The sequence below is a fragment of the Balaenoptera borealis genome (assembly GCF_965194805.1).
Source record: "Balaenoptera borealis genome assembly, chromosome: 12".
NCBI lineage: Eukaryota > Metazoa > Chordata > Mammalia > Artiodactyla > Balaenopteridae > Balaenoptera > Balaenoptera borealis.
Window position 1 is genome coordinate 42,681,535 of NC_138869.1, and position 11,767 is coordinate 42,693,301.

An 11,767-nucleotide genomic window follows, 5' to 3' on the forward strand; every position below is an offset into this window, starting at 1 on the left:
GGCACGCAGGCTCAGTAGTCCTGAGCCACCTGGAGGGCAAAATGGCTCTCGTAGCCAGACCTTGCCTGCCTCCTGAGTGCACCTCTCCTAACCTGGACCTGGACTTGCTGAGGTTGGTAAATAGTGGCAGAGTAACAGATCTTACAGAAGATTGGCATGGGGCTTCCCTGGTGGCGCAGTGGTTAAGAATCCTCCTGCCAATGCAGGGGACACGGGTTCAAGCCCTGGTCCAGGAAGATCCCACACGCCGTGGAGCAGCTAAGCCCGTGCGCCACAACTACTGAGCCTGCGCTCTAGAGCCTGCGAACCACACTACTAAAGCTCGCGCGCCACAACTACTGAGCCTATGCTCTAGAGCCCCTGAGCCACAACTACTGAAGCCCACGCGCCTAGAGCCCGTGCTCCACAAGAGAAGCCACCGCAGTGAGAAGCCCGAGCACGGCAATGAAGAGTTGCCTCTGCTCACCACAACTAAAGAAAGCCCGCGAGCAGCAACGAAGACCCCATGCAGCCAAAAATAAAAATAAATAAATAAAATTATTAAAAAAAAAGAAGATTGGCATGAGTGGTCCTGACTACTGCTTTATGCTGTGGTTCCCAGAGGGGGAAGCAAAGCAACGCATGGAGTTGGTCTGAGGTGGGTCTATGCAGCCTTTGCTTCCACCTACAGGCAAGGAAAGGGTAGAGCTTCCAGGGGTCTGGCCAGGGAACGAGAGAGTCCAAGCTTCCCAGATTGCTTACCTACCCAAGTCAGTGCAGGTAGTTCCCTTTCCTCTGATCTGCACACCCCATCTGGCTCCTGGCCAGAGACTAATACGGCACAGCTCATCCCTCTGTCCCTGAAGAGTAGGGCTGTGGGCAGCTCTGAAAGGCTCCTGAGGGAAAGAGTGTTCTTGGGGCTTCCCCTGCCACTCCCCGGAGTTCTCTGATCACAGGAGCTGGGGAGCCCCACCAGGTCTGGATGGGCTAGAAAAAATCCTGTTGGCTTAAATTTTCTAATAGAATTATACCCCTCCCCCATTAAAAAAAAGTAAAAACACATTCATTGTTGAGAATTTGGAAAATATGGACTTATCCCAGAGGTAGTCACCATTGACCAGTGGTATATTCCCTTCAAGTCCTTTTTCTGTATGTGGTAGAATAGGGGATGTGTGTGCACAAGTCTTGTGATTGTACTATACATAGAGTTTTCTTTGTTTCTTTTCCCCCAATTTTATTGTAGTAAAATATACATAACATAAAATTTACCAACTTTTTTTTTTTTTTTGGCTGCATCCGGTTTAGTTGCGGCACGCAGGATCTTCTTTGCAGCATGCGGAATCTTTCACTGTGGCGCGCGGGCTTCTCTCTAGTTGTGGCGTGCGGGTTTTCTCTCTCTAGTTGAGGCACGCAGGCTCAGTAGTTGTGGCACATGGGCTTAGTTGCCCCGCAGCATGTGGGATCTTAATTCCCCGACCAGGGATCGAACCCACGTCCCCTGCATTGGAAGGCGGATTCTTTACCCCTGGACCACTGGGGAAGTCCCTTACCAACATTTTTAAGTGTACAGTTCAGTGGTATTAAAGATGTTCATAAGGTTGTGCAACCATCACCAACATCCGTCCCCCGAATTTTTGTCTTGTAAAACTTAAATTCTATACTCATTAAACAGTAACTCCCCATTTCCTCCCCCTCCCCCTCAGCCCCTGGCAACCACCATTCTCCTTTCTGTCTCTATGGTCTTGACTACTCCAAATACCTCATGAAGTAGAATCATACAGTCTTTTTGTGACTGGCTTCTTTCAGTTGGCATAATGTCCTCAGGGTTCATTCATGTTGTAGCATGTTGCAGAATTTCCTTTTTAAAGCTGAATAATATTCCATTGTATGTATATACCACATTTTGCTCATGCATTCCTTTGTAGATGGACTCTTGGGTTGCTTCCACCTTTTGACTATTGTGGATAATGCTACTGTGAACACGGATATACAAATATCTCTTTGAGATCCTGCTTCCAGTTCTTTTGCACATAAACCCAGAAATGGAATGGCTATATCACTTGATAATTCTAGTTTTAATTGTTTGAGGAACTGTCTTTCTGTTTTCCACAGTGATTTAATCACTTTACATTCCCACCAACAGTGCACAGGTTTCCCATTTTAGAACATCCTCACCAACAGTTGTTATTTTCTGTTTTTTTTTTTATAGTAGACATCCTAATGAGTGTGAGGGGTGTCTCATTGTAGTTTTTTTTTGTTTTTTACACTTTATTTATTTATTTATTTATTTTTGGCTGTGTTGGGTCTTCGTTTCTGTGTGTGGGTTTTCTCTAGTTGCGGCGAGTGGGGGCCACTCTTTTTTTTTTTTTAAATTATTTATTTATTTATTTATTTATTTTTGGCTGTGTTGTGTCTTCGTTTCTGTGCGTGGGCTTTCTCAAGTTGTGGCAAGTGGGGGCCACTCTTCATTGCGGTGCGCGGGCCTCTCACTGTCGCGGCCTCTCGTTGCGGAGCACAAGCTCCAGACGCGCGGGCTCAGTAGTTGTGGCTCACGGGCCTAGTTGCTCCGCGGCATGTGGGATCCTCCCAGACCATGGCTCGAACCCGTGTCCCCTGCATTGGCAGGCAGACTCTCAACCACTGCGCCACCAGGGAAGCCCTCATTGTAGTTTTGATTTGCATTTCCCTTACGATTAGTGGTATTGGGGGTCTTTTCATGTCTTCATTGGCCATTTGTTTGAGGGGGGGTGGTTTCTTTTGGCCGTGCTGCGGCTTGTGGGGATCTCAGTTCCCAGACCAGGGATTAAACCCGGGCCACAGCAGTGAAAGCCCAGAATCCTAAACATTAGGCCATCAGGGAACTCCCCTTTATTGGCCATTTATAAATAATCATCTTAGGAGAAATGTCTGTTCAAGTCCTTTGCCCATTTTCGATTGGGTTATTTGCTTTTTTGTTGTTGGGTTTTAGAAGTTCTCTATATATTCTGGATTTTAATCCGTTAACAGATATATGATTTGCAAATATTTTCTCCCATTCTGTGGATTGCCCTTTTACTCTATTGATAGTATCTTTTGATGAGCAAAATTTAAAATTTTTGTGAAGTCTAATTTTTCTGGTTTTTCTTTTGTTGACTATAGAATTTTGTATTGCTTTTTAAATTTAACATATGAGCACTTTCACATGTTATTAAGTTTACTCTCTAGAAACACTACTTTAATGTGTATATCATATTCAAGCTATGAAAGTACCAGCCCCCTAGGGGAGTCATTTTGACAGTTTCTAATACTGTGCCATTTGTCATAATAAGTAGCACTGGAAGGGACATCCCTCTACTTCAGTCTGTGGTCACCTCTCTGACAGGATCCTTGCACTGCATTCTGAGAAATGAGGCTACGTGAACAAAAGGGCTTTTAATTGTACATTTGGGTTTTGTGTGGATTTTTGCTTGCTTCCTTCCATGTCTTCCAGACTTCCACTGTGTGAAGGACTAAGCCAAGTGGTTTTTTCTGTAGAGATCTGGGCTTCCTTGCAGGATGGCTCTAAACCAGGTGTGGGCTCCAGGCCCCTGGAGCTGAGCCATCTCTGATGCTTGAGGGGCTGTTGTCCTTCTGGGCTGCCACTGTGGTCTTGATTAACCAGGCCATCTCTGCCTATAGCCCAGCTCCTGTGGAGATGCTGAACCTGAAGCTTCGCCAGCCAGCCTTTGGCGATGATATTGACCTCAATGTCACCTTTAATGTGGATACTCCCCCAGCCCAGCCCTCCAGCGCCCAGCATGGCCATGCCAAGAGGCTCTTCCCAGAGAAGGCACAGTAAGTGGTAGTCCCTGGCCCTTCCACAGCCTGGAGGGAGGATGGCTAAGAGATCTCTGCAGGTCCTGCCCTAATAGCTGTGAGTGGCTGACAGGGCAGTGAGGGTCACCTGGGCTTGGCCATGGCCATGGCTTTGGTTCCAGCTACCTTTCTGCCCTCTCCTGAGTACTCAATCTGTACAAAGCCCTTCTCTTGCTTGTCTCATTAATCTTCACAATCACCCTTCAAGCAAAGTTGGGGATGTGAATTAGAGAGAACACGGGGGTCCCAGTAGGGGCAGGTCTGGGCTGATGCTGTTGGGAGGCAGGGTGCTCCCAGTACCTTGAATGGGCTCGCTGGAGTCTTAAGTCAGGGACTCTGAACTTCCTCTTCCATTGTGTGCCCCACAGGCTCATGCTTGAGGCAGGACCATATCAGACCATGGAGCCCAGAGCCCTACCACTTAAGGAGGTAGCCCACAGGGGCAGACATGAAAAGCTGTGAGGAGCTGCAGTGGGATGGGTGGGACCTGCACTAGTGGTGCAGTGGGACTGGGAGTGGGGAGGCTGTCTCCTTGGCCAGGCAGGCCACTGTAGTTCATCATGGAGACAAGAGCTACTCCTGTACATCCACGTAGGTGTACGCTGCTCAGGTAAGGGAGTCAGGGGCTGAGCAAGTTTTTTCTCAGTCAAAGACTTTGGACATGAGAGAAAGAAATTGAGATCTTAGGCAGTGGAGGTAGAGGAGGCCCAGGGAGAGGACAAAAGGGAAAGCCAGCTGGATTATCCACCCCTCCCCAGCCTCAGGGGCAGAGGCACCAGTGCTGTATAGGGCCAGGCCTGGTAGCAGTGAGAAACACACCTAGAGCACGTGGGCTGCAGTCAGGGGGCCTATCAGTGCCTGCTCGATACTCTGGCTTCCTCTTGTTGCCTCTTTAGCTATAAAGGTTGAAAGTGGGCACCTGGGGCCTGTAGGCTACCATACCTTTTAGAGACATTTCTACCATCTTCAGTGCCTGTGACGGGGGTGAGGGAGCCCAGCCTCCCCAGAACCAGACTTGCAAGTGGAGCAAGAGGAGATTCTTCCCATGGTCATCATGTGGCATCACCACAGGCTATGGGGGCAGGAACAGAGGGGTTCAGTATCTACAGGCCCTGATCCTGCCCCTGTCCTTATGGCTTTGAGAATCCACAGGGTCAGCCTTAGGTCACCATTCTCCCACCCTTCTGGGAAGATATGAGAAGAGAGTATCCAGCTGCTAGGGTCCCCAGGAGTTGGATGGAAACACTGTGTCCAGCTTTGGAACTAGGAGTGGCAGACCAGGGCCTGGGGCCATGATCTGTTCTGCCCCAGACCCTGCCTGCACAGATTTATCTAGGGAGATGGCCTAACCCTGTGTTCTGAGAGTACTTTACAGGCTCTCTAACTTACTGAGGGTCCTCTGGAGGTGGTGGCCCCTCTCTGGGCAGATGGGGCTAGGCCTGAGCTCATTTTCAGGGCATAAGTGGCCTTCCTTCTGTGGGTAGTGAATTTGTTGGGCTCTCCAGCCCCACATACAGCCCAGGATGCGGTGAGGTGACTGAGAGCCCATCATTCCAATGGTGAGCATTCCAATGGAATTGGTTTGTCCCTGAGTGGAAGCCACAAGATTGGAATATGGCCCAACCTCCCCTGCCTCCACCACTCTGGTGGCTGTGGCTCTCCAGCTGTTCATAGACCTGCTCTTGGGGTGGGGATTACTGAGGTGCCTTGCCCAGCATGCAGCCATGCCACGCAGTGGCTCCCCAAGGGGAATGTGCTGAGCCTGGTTCACCTGCCCCCCCCTTTTTAAAATATATTTATTTGTTTGTTTGTTTGTTTATTTATGGCTACGTTGCATCTTTGCTGCTCGGGGGTCTTTCTCTAGTTGTGGCGAGCAGGGGCTACTCTTCCTTGTGGTGCGCGGGCTTCTCCTTGCAGTGGCTTCTCTTGTGGAGCACGGGCTCTAGGCGTGCGGGCTGCAGTAGCTGTGGCATGTGGGCTCAGTAGTTGTGGCTCGTGGGCTCTAGAGCACAGGCTCAGTAGTTGTGGCGCACGGGCTTAGCTGCTCTGTGGCATGTGGGATCTTCCGGACCAGGGCTCAAACCTGTGTCCCCTGCACTGGGAGGCGGATTCTTTTTCTGTTTGTTTTTTTAATAAATTTATTTATTTTATTTATTTATTTTTGGCTGCATTGGGTCTTCGTTGTTGCCTGCAGGCTTTCTCTAATTGCGGCGAGTGGGGGCTGCTCTTCGTTGCGGTGCGCAGGCTTCTCCTTGCGGTGGCTTCTCTCGTTGCAGAGCACGGGCTCTAGGCATGTGGGCCTCAGTGGTTGTGGCTCACGGGCTCTATAGCACAGGCTCAGTAGTTGTGGCTCACGGACTCTAGAGCACAGGCTCAGTAGTTGTGGCGCACGGGCTCTAGAGCACAGGCTCAGTAGTTGTGGCGCACGGGCTCTAGAGCACAGGCTCAGTAGTTGTGGCGCACGGGCTTAGTTCCTCCGCGGCATGTGGGATCTTTCCGCACCAGGGCTCGAACGCATGTCCCCTGCATTGGCAGGCGGATGCTTAACCACTGTGCCACCAGGGAAGTCCCTCACCTGCCCCTTATGTCTTGCTCACCTGCCTGTTGTCTTCATGTTTCGCTCTTGCAGTTCTCCCGTTCGGGACATTCTCAAGAAGATGCCCAAAGGCCCCAAGCAGGTAAGGCTTCCCAGAAACTCAGGCAGTCGCCCTCCAACTCTGGCCCGGACTGAGTATGAATCTGGTCTTCCGAGAGGTCAGGGTCTTGCCAGAGCCCTATCTCCCCTGGAGGACTGAAGCACTTTGGAGCCACCCTGGGAACCCTACTCACTGTCCTTCCTGCCTCCTGGTGAGGCATCAGAGATCCTGATCCTGTTCCAACACACCTCCTACCCTCCTCGTTTGCTGCCATCCGGCTTATCAAGCCTGGCTCTGGGGTCTCCTCTGCAGGAGTCCCAGCTCTTGCTGGGTGGCCAGCGCTGTCTGGGAGAGCCTGATGAGGAGCTGGCTGATGCCTTCCCTGTCTTCATTCGGAATGCTGTCCTGGGCCAGAAACAGACCAAGAGGACCAGGGCAGAGCCCTGTCGCAGCACAGATGCAGTGAGTGTGGTTTCCTACAAGTGGCAAGTGCCAGCCTCCTTGGGGGTGGGGCTGGGTGGCCAGCCCCCTAGCCCATTAGCCTGGCCCACTCACCTCTTCATTCTGCTTTAGGTAAGGACCGGCTTCGATGGACTTGGAGGCCGGACAAAGTTCATCCAGCCTGTATCCTTGTTCTGTAGCATTGGGCTGAGCTGAGCTGTGGCGCCCACATCATCCCTCACCTGTACCCCCAGACCCCAGCCCACCGGTGGCTGCAGCCCCAGGTGTGCAGAGCCAGACCTTACTCAGTATAGCAGGGCTGCCCACCGCCAAGTCTGAGCCTTTCCTGCCTTGCATTCCATTCCAATCTCCTCTTTAGGCCTCTTCCTTGACATTTCCTTCAGACTGACACGACTATGATCCGCCCACTGCCCGTTAAACCCAAGCCCAAGGCCAGGGCTAAGCAGAGACTGGGGGCCAGGACAGTGCTCCCTCCCTCCCAGGCCAAGCTGGACACCTTCCTGTGGTAGTGAGAACAGTGAGTCTGATCAGTGGCCAGATACATGCCTCTGACTTATAGGCCGAGGACTGCTGACTGGCTCGGCAGATGGTTTGGGGGGCATGGCCCCTCTTCTAGGACCAGCCCTGAGGACAAGGATAAACAAGAAGATGGGGATGAAGGTGAGGCCCAGAAACTGTGCTTTTCCTGCACACACACCCTGCCCCACACCGCATCATATTGGATCTCCCTGTGAGAGCTGATGTGATCAGCTCACTGTTCCTGCCGGCAGGGCTTGCTCCTTATTCCAGGCTCCCATTTATAGCCATGATCAGATGTGGCTGGGCTGCTTCTGGTCCTCCAGACCAGGATTTTTTGTTGACTGTAAGGACCAAAGTGCTTGAGGCTTCTCAGGCAGCCTCAGCCTGCCCAAGCTTCTGCCTGTCTCTGACTTGCTGTTGGCCTGGGCCAAGCAGGGTGGGGAATGGGGGATGGTGGTAGGGAGAGGAGGGGGGCCAGATTTCTTTGTGAAATAAAAAAGATAGAGTCTTTTCTTCCTGACTCTGGGAGTGTAAATTTGCACTCACTTTGGAGAACTGTCTGGCATGATTTTCTAAAGCGGGACCTTCACCTAGACCCAGACCCAGCAGCTTCACCCTTAGGCATTTGCCCTCTCATAGGGCACAGGGAGACTGTAGCAAGAGTGACATCACCTCATCTTTGTCCACAGTCTCTAACCTGGGCACAGCGCAAAGGCCATAAGCAGGAAAGCGAATGGGTGAACTAGGGTCTAGACACACAGGGAACTCACAGCAAGCACAACAAATAACCAGTGACACCCCCCTCTTCTCGACCTTTCACCTCTGCCAGCCAAATTGCTAGCCTCTGCATCTTAGCTTCAAAAGCACTTTCTCCCAGAAGACTTCCCTTTGAACTCCTAGCTTGGATGAGGACCCCTAAACTTTCCTCTCTCACTACTGGATGGGAGTTCACCTGTTTCTGCAGATCCCAGCATGGACCTGGCACAGGGGAGAATGCTTCAGGCTGAGAGTGCCCAGCTGCTCTCCCGCAGGTGTGGAGGAGCCTTGGGCTTCTTGGGGAGGAAGTGACGCTCTTGGTTATGGGAGTTGGACCCCTCTGGTGCTGCCTTGAGACAAGGACGGTTAGTGAGGGGAAGTGTAGCATCAAGTTAAGGGTGCAGTGGCTGGCTAATAGCTTTCTTATAGATCAGTAATGAACAATTCAAATTATTTTTATTTTTTATTTTTTTAAAAATATTTATTTGACTGTATCAGGTCTTAGTTGCAGCACGTGGAATCTTCGTTGTGGCATGCGAACTCTTAGTTGCGGCACGTGGGATGTAGTTCCCTGACCAGGGATTGAACCTGGGCCCCCTGCATTGGGAACATGGAGTCTTAGCCACTGGACCACCAGGGAAATCCCAACAATTAAAATTAAAAGCCCAATACCATTTACTTCAGCACCAAAAAAGAAGAAGAAAAAAGAAAACAAATATTTAGGTATAAATCTAACAAAATATGTACAAGATCTCTGTGAGGGAAAACTACAAAACTCTGGGTCTATACATACAATGGAATATTACTCAGCCTTTTAAAAAATTCTTAGGGGCTTCCCTGGTGGTGCAGTGGTTGAGAATCTGCTTGCCAATGCAGGGGACATGGGTTCGAGCCCTGGTCTGGGAAGATCCCACATGCCGCGGAGCAACTAGGCCCGCGAGCCACAACTGCTGAGCCTGCGCGTCTGGAGCCTGTGCTCCGCAACAAGAGAGGCCGTGATAGTGAGAGGCCCGTGCACCGCGATGAAGAGTGGCCCCCACTTGCCACAACTAGAGAAAGCCCTCGCACAGAAACGAAGACCCAACACAGCCATAAATTAATTAATTAATTAATTAATTTTTAAAAAAATAGTAAAAAAAAAAAAAAAATCTGAAACATGCTATAACATAGATGAACCTTGAAGACATTAAGCTAAGTGAAATAATCCAGGCACAGAGGACAAATACTGTATAATTCCATTTATATGAGATACCTAGAGTAGTCAAATGCATAGAGACAGAAAGTAGAATGGTTGTTGCCACGGGTGGGGAAGGAGGGAATGGGAAGTTATTGTTTAATGGGTTGAGAGTTTCAGTTTAGGAGGATGAAGTTCTGGAGATGAATGGTGGTGATGGTGGTACAACAATGTGAATGTCTTTAATGCTACTGAACCGTACATTTAAAGATGTTAAAATGGTAAATTTCATTTTATGCATATTTTATCACAATAAAAAAAAGGACCGAAATTCTGATACATGCTACAACCTAGATGAATGTTGAAAAGGTATGCTAAGTGAAATAAACCAGACACAAAAGGGCAAATACTTTATGATTCCACCTACATTAGGTACCTAGAATAGGCAAAGTCATAGAGACAAAATAGAATAGAAGCCCTAGGGAAACAGGGGATCTAAGATTGTTGAAGAGTTACTGTTCAATGGATACAGTATTTCTCTTTGGAATAAAGAAAAAGTTCTGGAAATAGTGGTGATGGTTACACAATATTGTGACTGTACTTAATGCCACCGAATTGTACATTTAAAAATGGTTAAAACCACAATTTTAAAAAATCTATCTATTTCCATTTTAATAAGAGTTAAAAAAAATCAGGAATGGATGTTGAATTTCATCAAATGCCTTTTGGTATCTATTTGAAGATACCACTTACTTCAGAATCTGGCCCTGGTTTCTGTACCTAGTATGTATAACACAGCCAATAAATGTTCACTGAATGAAAAAAAAAAAACAACCCACAATTACCTACTACTTTACACCCTCTAGGATGGATATAATTTGGAAAAAAAAAAAGGAAAACCAGTTTGGCCATGATGTGGAGATCACTTCTGTACATTGCTTGTGGAAAATAGCTTGTTGGTCTGTCAAAAAATTAAACATAGAATTACCATGTGACCCAGCAATTCTACTCCTAGACATACACACAAAAGAATTGAAAACAAGTACTCAAATACTTGTTCAAGAACAATCGTAGTAGCACTATTCATAATATCCAAAAGGTATAAACAACTCAAATGTCAACAGGTGACTGGATAACAAATTGTGATATATGCCTCTGATGGAATATTATTCAGCCATAAAAAGGAATGATGTACTGATACATGCTACAATTTGGATTAACCTCAAAAAGATTATGTTAAGTGAAGGAAAACAGATACCAAAGGTCACATTTTGTATGATTCCTTTTATATAAAATATCCAGAATGGGCAAATGCCTAGCGACAGAAAGCATATAAGTGTTTGCCAGGGGGTGAGATGTGGGATGTGGGATGGGTAGCAATTATTTAACATGGTCGTGGTGTTTTTCAGTGGGTGATGAAGTCTTGAAACTAGAGAGAGATGGTGGTTGCACAACATTGTCAATACACTAAATGCCACTACATTGTATACTTTAAAATGGTTATTTTAATGTTGTATGGATTTTACCTCAATTTAAAAAAAAGAATTTATGATAGCACCTGGTTTAGCTATTGTGGAGTTTTGTGGGGAGCTGTGGTCCATCTTCTAAAGAACTGGCCCCAAGTTCCTAAGAAGGCAGAAGGGGACATCTGTGGGTGAAAGGTACACAGGACCTCTCTTTTCTATTTTTGCAGCTTCCTCTGAGTCTATAATTATTTCAAAATAAAAGTTTAAATGACAAATAAGGACACGTGATCATGGCTGCCCCATGCCTCCCACTCTCAGGGCTGGCACTCAGAGACTGAGAACCCTCTTTGAGTCCTGGCACTCATCAGTGAGAGATCCTGACTGGCCACCTAGGGCTGCCAACTGTCCTGACCAGGCAGCTGTGGGCAGAGGGGAATCCCTGATCCCTGAGGAGATGGCTTAGGGGCACGCAGGCACTCTCAAAGATGCTAGGCTCCACCCCAAGTCTGTAGTTTAAGCCCTGGATGTGGGACAGCGTAATCCATAAGCTCTCACAGCCTCTGGGACTGGTTCTGCCCTCTAGGGTCTCTAAGTCTCTGTGTGTGGTTAGGAGACCAGGCGAGTCCTCAGGACAAGGGAGTTCCCGTCGGTACTCTGTGGGCAGGAAGCCCATCCAGGCAGGGGCCCCTAAGGGGGATAGGGGCCTGAGGTTTCAGGACATCTAGGGAGCTACAGGAGACCGCATGGATCCCTCCTATGGCCCTGCCGCCTTCCTCAAGAGAAATACCTGCTCTCCCAGAGGGGGAACAGATCCAGGAATTCTGTCCTACCTTGCCAGTGCCCTAGGGCTGCCAGAACTCTTCTTTGCCAGGCTAGGCTGTGCTGGACAGGCTGGAGGCAGGACCAGGAGCCTGCTCAGTCTAGCTTCACTTTCACTTTTG

General features: G+C 48.7%; 1 protein-coding gene and 1 long non-coding RNA gene across 3 annotated transcripts in view; one reads left to right on the forward strand and one right to left on the reverse strand.

The window, feature by feature from the left end:
* TRAIP (TRAF interacting protein) overlaps positions 1-9,697 on the forward strand; it is a 28,824-nt gene extending 19,127 nt beyond the window's left edge. The window contains exons 11-15 of one of the 2 annotated variants that reach the window (XM_082346640.1): positions 3,637-3,792; positions 6,443-6,491; positions 6,762-6,911; positions 7,023-7,073; positions 7,295-9,697. In XM_082346640.1, coding sequence (XP_082202766.1) covers positions 3,637-3,792; positions 6,443-6,491; positions 6,762-6,911; positions 7,023-7,073; positions 7,295-7,420 — 532 coding nt within the window. In that variant the 3' untranslated portion in view covers positions 7,421-9,697. The remainder of the gene's footprint in view (positions 1-3,636; positions 3,793-6,442; positions 6,492-6,761; positions 6,912-7,022; positions 7,074-7,294) is intronic. The other variant, XM_082346641.1, reaches the window with a different exon arrangement.
* A 489-nt stretch (positions 9,698-10,186) lies between these two features.
* LOC309607749 lies at positions 10,187-11,752 on the reverse strand. The gene is made up of 3 exons (XR_014232521.1): positions 11,657-11,752; positions 10,919-11,065; positions 10,187-10,321 (listed from the first exon to the last, which is right to left on the reverse strand). It is a non-coding gene; the product is annotated as an uncharacterized lncRNA (long non-coding RNA).
* Positions 11,753-11,767: the final 15 nt, after the last annotated feature.